Below are 12,460 nucleotides of genomic sequence, written 5' to 3'. Positions count from 1 at the left end.
ATATATTTTGGAATGGAAAAGATGGATTGATTATATTCAAAACAAATATGGGACTAAAAAGTTTCAAATAGCATATGAATAATTCTTAACAATTATAGAAGTGTTATTATAATTACTTTTGTTATAAGGGAGTTAAAGGGTGGAAGGTTTGTTAACGTTGTAATAGATATTTAGCATATGTTTGCATAAGATTGTTATATGTAATACCCTGTATTCTGCTTTGGGAAGCCCGGGGGGGAGGGAAGGGGGGAGGTTTGATGGGGAGGGCGGGGTTATTATTAAAATTTTGTAAAATTTAAGATCCCAGTGTGTGGTTTTGAGAATATCAAGTAATGTAATAATTAATTTAGTAAGAATAAAAATCTTCATTCATTGACAAAAAGATATTAAGATACATCTTGTCTAACTTCTTGTCACCTGATGGAACCCTGCAGGGAAGCCGCAAAGAAAACAATATCTTCTTCCTTTGTATATCTTAGCAGTGAATTGCTAAAAGATTTATTCCTTATCTTTGATGTAACACTTCAGTTTCCCTACTTGAAAATAAATACGTCTCATATGAACTTCTTTCCAACATCTTCTATAATGACAGTCAGTCCAAAGAACTAATTCAGTCTCTTCAGTCTCAAAAAACTCTTTTAGCACTTTCTCATTATTTAAAATCCTGCTTCTTCCCTACTTGAATCCACCGTTTTTTAAAAATATTTAACCTTTTAATGCCTTTAACAAGTTGCCTTCTTAGATAATTTCACAAACAGAAAATTGGAATCACAGTAATTTAACCATAAAGGTAATTATTAATGCAGATATATGACTGGAGAAAACATGATGATTAAAATGCTGCATTGAAAATTATAAAATTTGGTCAAATATAGGGAGTCCTTGACTTATGACCAGAATTGAGCCCAAACTTTATTTTGCTAAGTGAGACAGTTGTTAAGTGACTTTTACTCCATTTTATGACCTTTCTTGCCACAGTTGTTAAGTTAGTAACACAGTTGTTAAGTGAATCTGACTTTCCCCATTGACTTTGCTTGTCAGAAGGTCGCAAAAGGTGGTCACTTCATCCCGGTACTGTCATAAATACGGGTCAATTGCCAAGCATCTGAATTTTGATCCCATGACCACAGGGATGCTGCAACGATTGTAAGTGTGAAAAACAGTCATAAGTCACTTTTTTCAGTGATGTTATAACTTTGAACAGTCACTAAATGAACTGCTGTAAGTCAAAGACTACCTGTAGCTTTTCTTGTTTTTTAACTGAATTATTATGCAAGGTGGTCAAGGAATAGGTCAGAAGAAATATTTTTCAAAAGTAACAGTGTGATACTGATTTATTTTAAAGTTGCAATATATAGTAACAATTCAGCTCAAATAATTGCTGATTATGGGAAATGGATCCTTGACAGGGAAAATGAACACGAGCCTGTCATATAAACACATAACTGGCATTTTTAGTAATAGGATAAGTGATGAAAACCCCGGAGGCAACTCTGATGATAGGGAGGTTTCTATTAAATTTCCAATCGGCTACTGAATTACTGGGAATCTCATGAAAGACAAAGTGAGAACCATTTCACTACTGAAAATAATTAAGAAAGGGTTGTGTGGTGAGCATCAGGAAGCTTCCTTTTGTACAGAACTGTTGCCTACAGCATAACACTAATCTACAGTGTGCAATTTATCGGTAAAAGATATTGGAATTTCAAAGGCCATTTTATCTATACAGCTTTTTAACAGTCATTCCCTTGTCTAAATTGCTTGTTCTCCCTTGAATCTTTGGGTCCTGAGCCACCTAGTCACGTGGCATTTAAGGTTAATAAATAATAACAACAATAGTAATTCAATCCAATGTATTTCATCTCAAACAAAAGAAAACATGGGAGTTTGCTAACAGACTTTTTGCTTTTTAGAAAAGAACTAAAAGTCAAATCCGCAAAAAAGTGCAGAGAAAATAATGTGCATTCTAAGCCAACACAGGTCATAATAGGAAAAAAGAAAACAACCTTTAGGTTATTTAAAGATGTTCTGCAACAAGTGTAATGCTAAGTTTGTTACAACATACAACCCTTCCCCCACATCCAGAAAAAGGCAGAAATTCCTGTCCTGCTGATGTGCTGAATTCCTGAGCTTCTGAATTCCTGACACAGACCTAGCTATTCTATACTTGCGCCCAATCTATCTCTTTCATACAGCCAGTGCAATGAGGGATCCACCTTCATCAATGCAGGAAGACTTGAATTGCTATGAATAAAGATGGTTTTATTTTTTTTAATTCAGAAGGATAAATAATGAGCACTTAGTTTTTAAAACCATTCTCTTGAAAAATGTGAGTCAGCAAACTCTTGTACTACAATCCTACTGGAAATCAGTGCTCCTGTGTTCAGTGAAACTAATTCCCAGACAAGTGTACACAGAGCTGCATCATTCAGTGTTACAGCAAAGAGAGTGGGACAGGATTTTTTTTTAAAAAAAAAAAGCTAAAAGAGCACAAGAAGCTAGGGATACAGATCTGAAACTATTAAGACAATTTGTTGAGTGTTTGGAATTGTTTCCCTATTCTTTGTGAGGGGGAATTCTACCATGCCCATTGCAAAATTACACAAGGTGTTTCCCAGTAGCTGCCTAGAGCTAACTCCAAAGCTTATTTATACTTCTGTCGAGTGCCGGATAACAGAGTGAGCGCCTGTTACTCGTCCCAGCTTCTGCCAACCTAGCAGTTCGAAAGCACGTAAAAATGCAAGTAGAAAAATAGGGACCACTACGGTGGGAAGGTAACAGCGTTCCGTGCGCCTTTGGCGTCTAGTCATGCCGGCCACATTACCACGGAGACGTCCTCGGACAAGCGCTGGCTCTTCGGCTTTGAAACGGAGATGAGCACCGGCCCCTAGAGTCGGAAACGACTAGCATGCATGTGCGGGGGAACCTTTACCTTTACTATATTGAGTTATCCTTTGCTTACTCTATTAAGTGTGATCATACTGCATATATAAGCCTATTGAATATATCCAAGTTACAGTATAAAAATGAAATGTGAGTTAGGACCACAACTGAGCCCAAAATTTCTGTTGCTAAGAGAGACATTTGGTAAGTGAGTTTTGCCCCATTTTATGACCTTTATTGCCACAGATGTTAAGTGAATCACTGCAATTGTTAGCATGGCTGGCTCAGGAATTCTGGGAGTTGAAGTCCACCAGTCATAAAAGAGCCAAGGTTGCCTACCCCTGCCATAGGGCTTTACAGCCCTCTCTAAGCGGTTTACAGAGTCAGCATATTGCCCCCAACAACCTGGGTCCTCATTTTACTGACCTCGGAAGAATGGAAGGCTGAGTCAACCTTGAGCCAGTGAGACTTGAACTTCTAAACTGCTGGCTGTTGGCCGTCAAGAATTAGCCTGCAATACTGCATTCTAACCACTGTGCCACCAACACGATTGTTAAGTGAATCTGGTTTCCACATTGATTTTGTCAGAACGTTACAAAGGGTGATCACATGACCCTGGGATACTGCAATTATCATAACTATGAATCAGTTGCTAAGCATCTGAATTTTGATCATGTGACTATGGACATGCTGCAATGGTCATAAGGGTGAAAAACTGTCATAAGTTACTTTTTTCAATGTTGTTGTAACTTTGAATGGTCACTAAATGAACTGCTGTAAGTTGAGGACTACCTGTATAGAGAAGGTAAAGAAGAGTATATTTGATATTTTATTATTGCTATAATAAAGAGGGATATCATTGAATAATGGTTAAAGCGTTGGACTAGAAGCCAAGTGAGTCATTCCCTTCTCAGTCCTAATTAAGGTCAGGCTCTGGGACAAGTCAACTGTTAAACAAAAAACTTGTTGCAGGGATGTCTCCCGAATATGGTTAAAAAAATGTCAAGATGTGGGCAACAAATGGGCACAAAATGTTAACATACATAAAAAACAGGTGGAGATTTAATTGCATTGTTGTGCCCACTATCTTGACTTTTTTAACTCCACCCTACAGAGATCTCTGTCTTGTATCATGCACTGATAGCTTCACAATAAGAACTATTATGGGAACAAAAATAGATTGTGCAATTGTGTGGGATAAATATCAGGAGGAAACAAGCATTAACTGTATTACAATAACTTCCATATTATTCAGATTATATATAACAACTTAAAATCTGCTTTTTATTCATTTCTGCCATCATTTGCGAACATTTCATTGTAGGCTACAGACTGAAAGTAGAGAACACTGATGGTCCAAAGCTCTTCCAGCACACAGCAGAGCATGGTCTATTTATTTTACAATGTCAATGTCAATTTAGAGTCAACAATATAATTATCAAGAGTTTTGTAAACACACTATGAATTTACATAGAACTTAATGGTTTTTTTATTTAGTGTATACTAAGCATAAGATTTTAGGTATCCAATTCCTATGCTCCTATTATATTAAATATTTTTCAACACCAATTAAAATGTATTCTCCATACCTCAAGATTCTCTTTAATACTATATTTATTATGCTAACTCTACAGACTGTCACATATGTTTTGTTACATTAATTACAGATTTTGTACAGCTTATATTTCTGTAACACTAAATTGGGTATTAGTAAACAGATAGCATCCCTTATTAGTACAACTTTTTTTTCCTTAAAGAAGAGATACTTTTACCAAATTTGTAAAATTTGTAATATCAGTTTCTTGTTTGGACTACTTGAAAGGGTAGTTTCTCTCAGCCCAACTCACCTCCCACAGCTGTTATTGTGGAGAAAATAGAAGGAGGAAGGAGAATTGGTATGCTTGCCTCCTTGAATTGTACATAAAAAAGAGGGATAAAAATCTAAAAAAGAAAAAAAAAACATTTTTGCCACTCTGATGAAGTCAATAGCCATATTGACTCTATTAAATGTTCCTGTCTTAAATGAGACCAATGTGGTTTCTGTTAAATGTTTTCTTTTTCCCTATTTGTAGCAGGTGACAAACAAAGTGAGCAGATGATCCCATCCCTATCATGTACTTAATTTTGTCTTTGCTGTCGTCACAGTCAAGATTCAAAAGCTAGTGGAGACTATTCCAATAACATCAAGCTGATTTGCTTTCAGAAACATGGCTTAGCTAGGAAATTGTCTGCCTACCTCGCACTTCTCCACTGCTGGATGTTGTCCACATTCAGAGCTGTTCCCTGCCACAATGCCAGCCCGGAGGCTCTCACTGTCCCCAGTCCCTTCCTCCATAGAGTAAGTTTTTGAGTGATTGCCTCGTCGGTGGGACATGCCCCGGCTCTGGACCAGACTGAGCTGCTTGCGTAGTGCACGATTTTCCTCTTCCACTTCCCGCATGCGAACTTCCAGACTTTCTCTTTCACGTTGACTTGTGGCTGTGTAATGAGGGCTGTGGGGCTGGGATTCAATTGGAGACAATGACACTGGCTTTCCATCTGTAGTGAAAAGAAACAACCACAAAACATTGTCTCAAATGGAATTAAAATGTCAAAATTTTGCAAAAACACCAGGATTAATTTTTATTCCAATCAATCCTCAGACCTCAATAAACTGTGCATATTGTTAAGAGGATCTCTATAATGTAGAGCAGGGGTGTCAAACTCAATTTCATTGAGGGCCGCATCAGCATTGCGGTTGCCCTTGGGGGGCCGGGTGGGTGTGGCCAGGGTGGGCGCGGCCTACTGGGTGGGCATGGCTAGAGTGCGTATGGCCTACTGGGTGGGTGTGGCTAGAGTGCATATGGCCTACTGGGTGGGCGTGGCTAGAGTGCGTATGGCCTACTGGGTGGGCGTGGCCAGCTCTACATCGTTGGCATCAAGGGTGCCTATGGGGGCCTGGGCAGGAGTGGGACAGATCTGAGGGTCTCTGGCAGAAGGAGGGTCGCTGGGCCAGGGCCAAGGCAGTGGGGGCCGTTCCCTCACTGTTTCCAGGATAGCTTCACGGGCCGCATGAAACCACTTCGCGGGCCGGATCCGGCCCCCGGGCCTTGTGTTTGACATGTTTGATGTAGAGGCAGTCTATAGTCTAGCCTTTAAGCTGGGCTCTATAAGCAATCAGATGGACAGATAAGTCTGGCACTCTCCATTTTGTTGCAAAACTAGTTGACTAAATTTTTGGAGATGATTTTTTTTCTCCAGTTCAAGAAAAAAAGCTGCAGAAAAAAAACTTTCCTTGTTTGCTTCTGTTCTGTTGCTTCTGTCTTCAGCCTGTAGTCAAGGTAAGATATTTAAAAAGGGATAGAAATTGGACAGCAGAGGTGGGGAGTTTAGTTTTTCCACCTAATTCTTTTGGGAGGGGGGTGGGAATTCTAGGAAAGCCTGTTCCTAGCACACTAAACAAACTAATTCTGCTTTATGTTTTGTTACTTTCCATTTGAATAGATCAATCATTGCATTCTTCCAATTATGCACTAATAATTTTTGTAAAGTATGTAAAGTTTTTTTTTGTTTTTTTTTTGTTTTTTATTATGTATTGCCCTGTTCACCGCCCTGAGTCCTTCGGGAGAAGGGCGGTATACAAAATAAATAAATAAATAAATAAATAAATAAATAAATAAATAAATAAATAAATAAATAATATAGTCTTCACACACATTAAGCAGGTTGCACGGATACAAACCATATTAATGTATGTATATTTTTTCTCATTACTTCAATTACAGTTGCAGCTTTAACATTTTTTGACATTGCTCCACCATTTTTATTCCACCCTTAATATATTCAGATCCTTCCCACACACTTCTCCCAAATACTCCTTCCAAAATTTTCTTTTTAAGTTACATCCTAAATGTTTTATCACTTTTACTTTTTATTCCATTCACTGGATTGGAGGTTTCTTGTTTAGCCAATTCATTCACTTTCAAACCATTCCATGTTTTTTCTGTTTCTTTTATTCCAAACTTACTGATCTCTTTGACTATATTCTTTGATTTTTTCTATCTATACAAATATTGCTGCATTTTTTTTGCAGGAATCATGTGCATTTTTCCTTATTTGCAGCTTCTTTTACCTTGTACCATCCTTTTTGCTAATCATTCCTATTAGCAAAATTCCACTCGCATCACTAGCACTCTATATAATAGTTTTTACTCAGTTCTACAATAGCTTGTTCCTTTCATCTACTTTCTCTTCATTATGTTGAGAGATGCCTGTATCTTCTAATAATTGTTCATATACGACTTATACTTTATTTTCATGCAGATATTTTACTTTCACTCTTATTACCTTAAATTCTAGACATTTCTTTCATGTCTATTTTTTCTCAAGATATTGATATTTCCAACATTGTGACTCTGTGATCATCTCTGTATTGCCTAATTATCACAATCATTCAACACAAAATATCAAATCAATCATAGATTTGTATTTATTCCTTTCCACATAGTTAAATATTTTTAAAGAACAAATTATATAACAAGCAAACAAAAACTAGATCCTTTTACTGACAGATATTCAACAGATTCAATTGTCCTCCATTCTTAAGTCTCCAAATGACCCAAGTAAGTTTTTCTAATTCTCTCTCATTTTATTTCTACTCATCCATTCATGTTTCCTAGCAGAATATTTTTTTTCCTACCATATTGCTTTCATTCAGAATATCGCTAATTTTTTTCTGAAAGCTCATTCCTAGTTCTTCTGCTCTCATTATTCAGTGGGGAAGAACATGCAACTATCCCAATCTGAGGATTTCTGTTTTCATATGCACCCAACAACTTATATGACACCAATTCATGTTTTCTGACACATATTCTAGCCTTTTCATTCATAAGCAAACCAACACCTGCACTGAATGCATCAACTTCACTCCACAAGTTTAGATTGCCTCTGCTGAAATCTATCATATTCTTTTCTCTTTTCTCTTAGTTTCAGAGACACCAAACATTTTTTTTCCTTACTTCACTTTTTATTCCAAGCTGTTTCACAATTATTCCTTTTACAATTCAAGTCACAATCTTCTATACGCCATAGTCACCAATGTACTCATAGACTTTGACCTCCATTGCCTATCATGCCTTTGGTGAATTAAGACTTTCACATAATGTGTTTCGGTAAGAGAGATAACCTGTAGACTATATAATCTATCTTGCTTGAATTTGTGCCTGATGTAGCATTACCTACTCACAATTCAGACAGTATTGGCCAGTTTGTGAATATTTTCACCAGTACATTCTTGAAACGATCAAGTTCAGTTTTGCTTCAGACATGCGTTCATTATTCTATGCAAGCTAACTTTTCTATTTTTGAACTAGTTGAACTATAATGTGACAATTTCTTTGGAGGAACCTGTGCTCTTGGACTTTAGAATTCAAACAGACAAGCACCTGCCATATAAACTTACAATTATTGATAAAAAAGACAAAAATGTGTGGATAGTGGATGTAGCAATACCTGGAAAGTAAAATAAAAGAGAAAGAACTGAAGAAAGTAAAAAATACAAAGACTTGCAAACAGAAGTAGAACAACTGAAGTAAAAGACAGCAAAGATAGTACCGATAGTAATCAGGGGTGTCAAACTCAATTTCATTGAGGGCCGCATCAGCATTGCAGTTGCCCTCAGGGGGCCGGGTGGGTATGGCCAGGGTGGGCGTGGCCTACTGGGTGGGCATGGCTAGAGTGTGTATAGCCTACTAGGTGGGCGTGGCTAGAGTGCATATGGCCTACTGGGTGGGCATGGCCAGGTCTACATCATTCGCATCAAGGGTGCCTATGGGGGCCTGGGCAGGAATGGGACAGATCTGATGGTCTCTGGCAGAAGGAGGGTCTCTGGGCCAGGGCCAAGGCAGTGGGGGCCGTTCCCTCACTGTTTCCAGGATGGCTTCGTGGGCCACATGAAACCACTTCGCGGGCCGCAATCTGGCCCCCGGGCCTTGTGTTTGACATGTCTGTAATAGGTGTTTTGGAGGCAATCTTTGAACATCTGGAGCACCATTTGAAGATCTTCAGCATTAACAAAATCACCATTGCAAAAGGCAGTTTTACTTCCTGTGAGGATACCTTCAACATCATCAAACAACATTTGCTTATCCCAGGTCCTTGGGAAGGATTCAATATACGGAAAAAAATGCCAACTATTTGTGTAAGCAACAATAATTATATGATTTTTATTATTGCATGTAGTAAACTTCCTATTATATTTTCTATAGAAGTTTTATATACATACACATTCAGTGAAGGGGAAAAGAGTGGTGCTATCAGTGTATGATTTTTCTTTTAAACTTTCTTCTTTATTCAGTACAGAAAAAATAGCAGGCATTCCATATTATGTTTGGCTTGATTTATGGCAGGCGTAGAAATATGCAACCTGCAGGTCAGAGGTTGAACCCTTTCCTTAGAAAACCTATACCCTCACACATTTTTTTCGTTCCCCTTGCCTTTATTTTTATCATCTGTCTGTGCACTTTTCTTTCTATCTCTCTTATGATCTCAAAAGTTGGTTCATAATGCCTGAGTAACATCTTTATCCTGGAATAAGTAAAAAACCCCAAAACCTCACCACTGTATCCTGCAGTGAAACTGATCGTCTTTCCATGCAAACAAAATTAATCTTAGTCTCTTAGTGTATGCAAATTCCACATAGCTTTATAATACTGGGTCAAAGTATTTGCTGTTTTGTGACAATATATAAACCTCAATCCTTAATGTCTCTGAACAGTACAGGAAGGAAAAAAAAATCTGGATAAAATTTTTCATTAGCAGAAAAAAGACTAAAGGATGCTAGAGGCAAGGTATCACAGCTAGCATGTGGGGAAATTTTCTAACTATGGGGCAGCCAATCACAAGCTAGCATTTGCTTGATAGGATATCAGGCTATAGTCACAAAGACTTTATACAAGTAAATGGTTGATATTCTGGATTTCACTCATTCATTCACTCAGTTTTGATGTTGTTTGACTTCAACCAACTCTGGGTTGCTGACATCAGTAAGAGTAACATAAAAATTGCACAAGTAGAAAAGTAGATACGAAATAATTACAAAATGGCATCCCAAGTAACAAAGCATATTTAAAATAAATCCTAATTATCTGTCGTTAGCACCTATATTTCATATAATCAGATGAAAGGAAACAAGGCACAAAAGAATCCAGAAAATAAAGAAGCTAAAATGAGGCTTGTCTTCTAAACTTTCTTCAAAATCTGAAAAAAAATGCAGATTAAGTACAGGCATATGCCTGATATGTATAATATCCAAGACAGAAGTGGCTTTCATTATTCATAATCTCATTATCCATAGTTTTGTGTTTCAGTGTTTGTTAAATAGAGACCAGATGTCAGGAAATTCAGTAAAGGTTTTACTTATTTGTATTTTTTTATTTTTGTTACTTTATATGAGTACTAAATGGCAGTCTTTTGCATCCTTGATTTCCTTCTGGGAGTCTGTTAAAACTTGGTTATGTCCACAGGCCTGAGGGTCTCACAGAAATGGAGATTTAATGAGGTGGCTACATTGTATGTAGCATCTAATGCTCTTCCCTAGCACTTCTGGATTTTTATAAAAACAATATTAATATTGCAATTACAGTGTTTTTGTAATTATTCTTTTTAGTATATTATTGTATGCCACTGAGGCATATTAATGAATAAATGAATAGAGTTTTGTTGTTTAAAAGATCTTATTGTGCATGTTTTCATTTTCCATGGTTGCGAAGCAGGAACAGGATCCCTGTGTTTATATGCAATAAGACAGCGGTCTCGAACCTCTCTGGCTTAGTGGGCCGGCGGAGGGGGGAGAGGGGGCAGTTCCCTGCTAGTGGCAGGGGGGCGCATTGCAAGTGTGTACAGCTCCATTTGTGTGAGCAGCGGGTGCCCATACAAGGGGAACTTTGGAGACCCCTGCACTAAGAGGAGTGATGGGCTTCTTTTCACTGAATGTGTTGAAATGGGGACCTTATCAAGGGACAGTTCAATTTATCTCTGAATGGCTCAAGAGAATCTTCTATTTTTATCCATCATCAGTACACATATGATTACTGACTAGTGAAAGTTCAACAAAACATAATTTAAAGCCGTAGATCAAGCTTTCATTTTCTGGAATGTACCTTTGGTTGGCAATCAGAGCCTAGCTTGAACCAATTGCTAAGATGGAAGAATTTACTAATGTCTGTATCTTCTCTCAGCAATCATGAGACCTGCCGAGAGTGTCCTTTCCACATCTAACAAGAATGTTCACACCCAGTGTCCTACACTAAATTTATAAATCACTTTGATGTAGCATCAGCTGGAATTACAGAATGCTGCCTGATGAGGAATGTTGATAGCTGTCTATAGAACTGCTAAATGAAGCCAAGCTATTTTCTCCAGATGTCTCCACTATAAACAAGGGATCCTTTAATTCTAATATAAGTGAACCACTAGAAGAAAGAAAAAACTTGCAAATTTAAAGAAAGGAAACTGGAGACAATGTGACCTTGAGATGATTATATGGACTGCGCAACCAACTCCCATATGTAGAATTCCTTGTCTCTGTCTAAAGCATAACAGTAATGGAGAAATGTCAGATGGTACGACAGTACTTTACTGCCTCTATAATTGGGATTAAGAACAGTGTGTTCATTCAGCATATATCATATTATCATATTAACCACCCACAGCCTATTTTTGGTTGCTACAAACTCCAGATCCACTTCAGCAAAGTAATTAAGCAATGTTATAGTCAGAAAAACAGAAATGAAGAAATATGGAATATATTGAAGTCAAAGACATTTTAAGCAAGGCATGTTAATGAAACAGCACTTTGGGTGAAAACCATTTTTATCTCTTGCCATTCTCCAAACTCAAGCTTGCATTACAAACTCAGTATTGCCCCACCCCTATGATTTAATTACACTATCATATGTGTGGATCAATTTGTGAGAAAATCATTTGCATACACACACGATTACTGCACTATAAAGACTGCCTCATTAAAATGGCAGCCTGGATAGAATTGATAATGGAAGGGGTCAGAATATTGAGTATGATTATCTCTCTTACAAGCCATGAGCATGCTAAATAGACTAAAAGCCTAAGTTGTTTACATATTTATAACACAGTGCCATTATTTTCATACATCTAAGCTATTTTCCTACAGAAAGTTATCAAGCTTGTGCAAAATATCAAAATAATAAATCTAGAAACACATAAAAATATCTAAAAATATTAAAATCATAATGTTATGACCAATGCAAAATAACAATGTAAGCCTCCAGTTATCAATCTCCTTCCAGCCCAACTTGTTGTTGCCTTTTATGTTATACAAATATTATTATAGTTATCAATGCATAACTTCAATAGAAACACAGTCCTTTGATAGTTTTCTAAGATGTACACATTTACTGTATTCAGTGAGGCTTATTTTTTTCGTAGGAGAGTGAAAGTCTGCAACATGAGAAGTGACCATTTGGCATACAGAATAAAATCACATGAAAAGAATACATGTAACAGATACATGTTACATATTTGTAACATAAATTTGTGAGTCACATAGGGCTATGTAGCA

The 12,460-nt window shown here is 37.2% G+C and overlaps 1 protein-coding gene across 3 annotated transcripts in view; it reads right to left on the bottom strand.

Annotated features, from left to right (window-relative positions):
* LARGE1 (LARGE xylosyl- and glucuronyltransferase 1) overlaps positions 1-12,460 on the bottom strand; it is a 375,788-nt gene that overhangs the window by 208,535 nt on the left and 154,793 nt on the right. For 2 of the 3 annotated variants that reach the window (XM_083365626.1, XM_083365625.1), the window contains one exon: positions 5,120-5,421. The exons of the other annotated variant lie outside the window; for it this stretch is intronic. In XM_083365626.1, the coding sequence (XP_083221752.1) occupies positions 5,120-5,421 (302 nt within the window). The remainder of the gene's footprint in view (positions 1-5,119; positions 5,422-12,460) is intronic. 3 annotated transcript variants of the gene reach the window in all.

The sequence above is a fragment of the Vipera ursinii genome (genome assembly GCF_947247035.1).
Source record: "Vipera ursinii genome assembly, chromosome: 6".
Lineage (NCBI taxonomy): Eukaryota > Metazoa > Chordata > Lepidosauria > Squamata > Viperidae > Vipera > Vipera ursinii.
The sequence above is the reverse complement of the archived record's forward strand: the minus strand, read 5'-3'. Positions and strand labels throughout refer to the sequence as shown.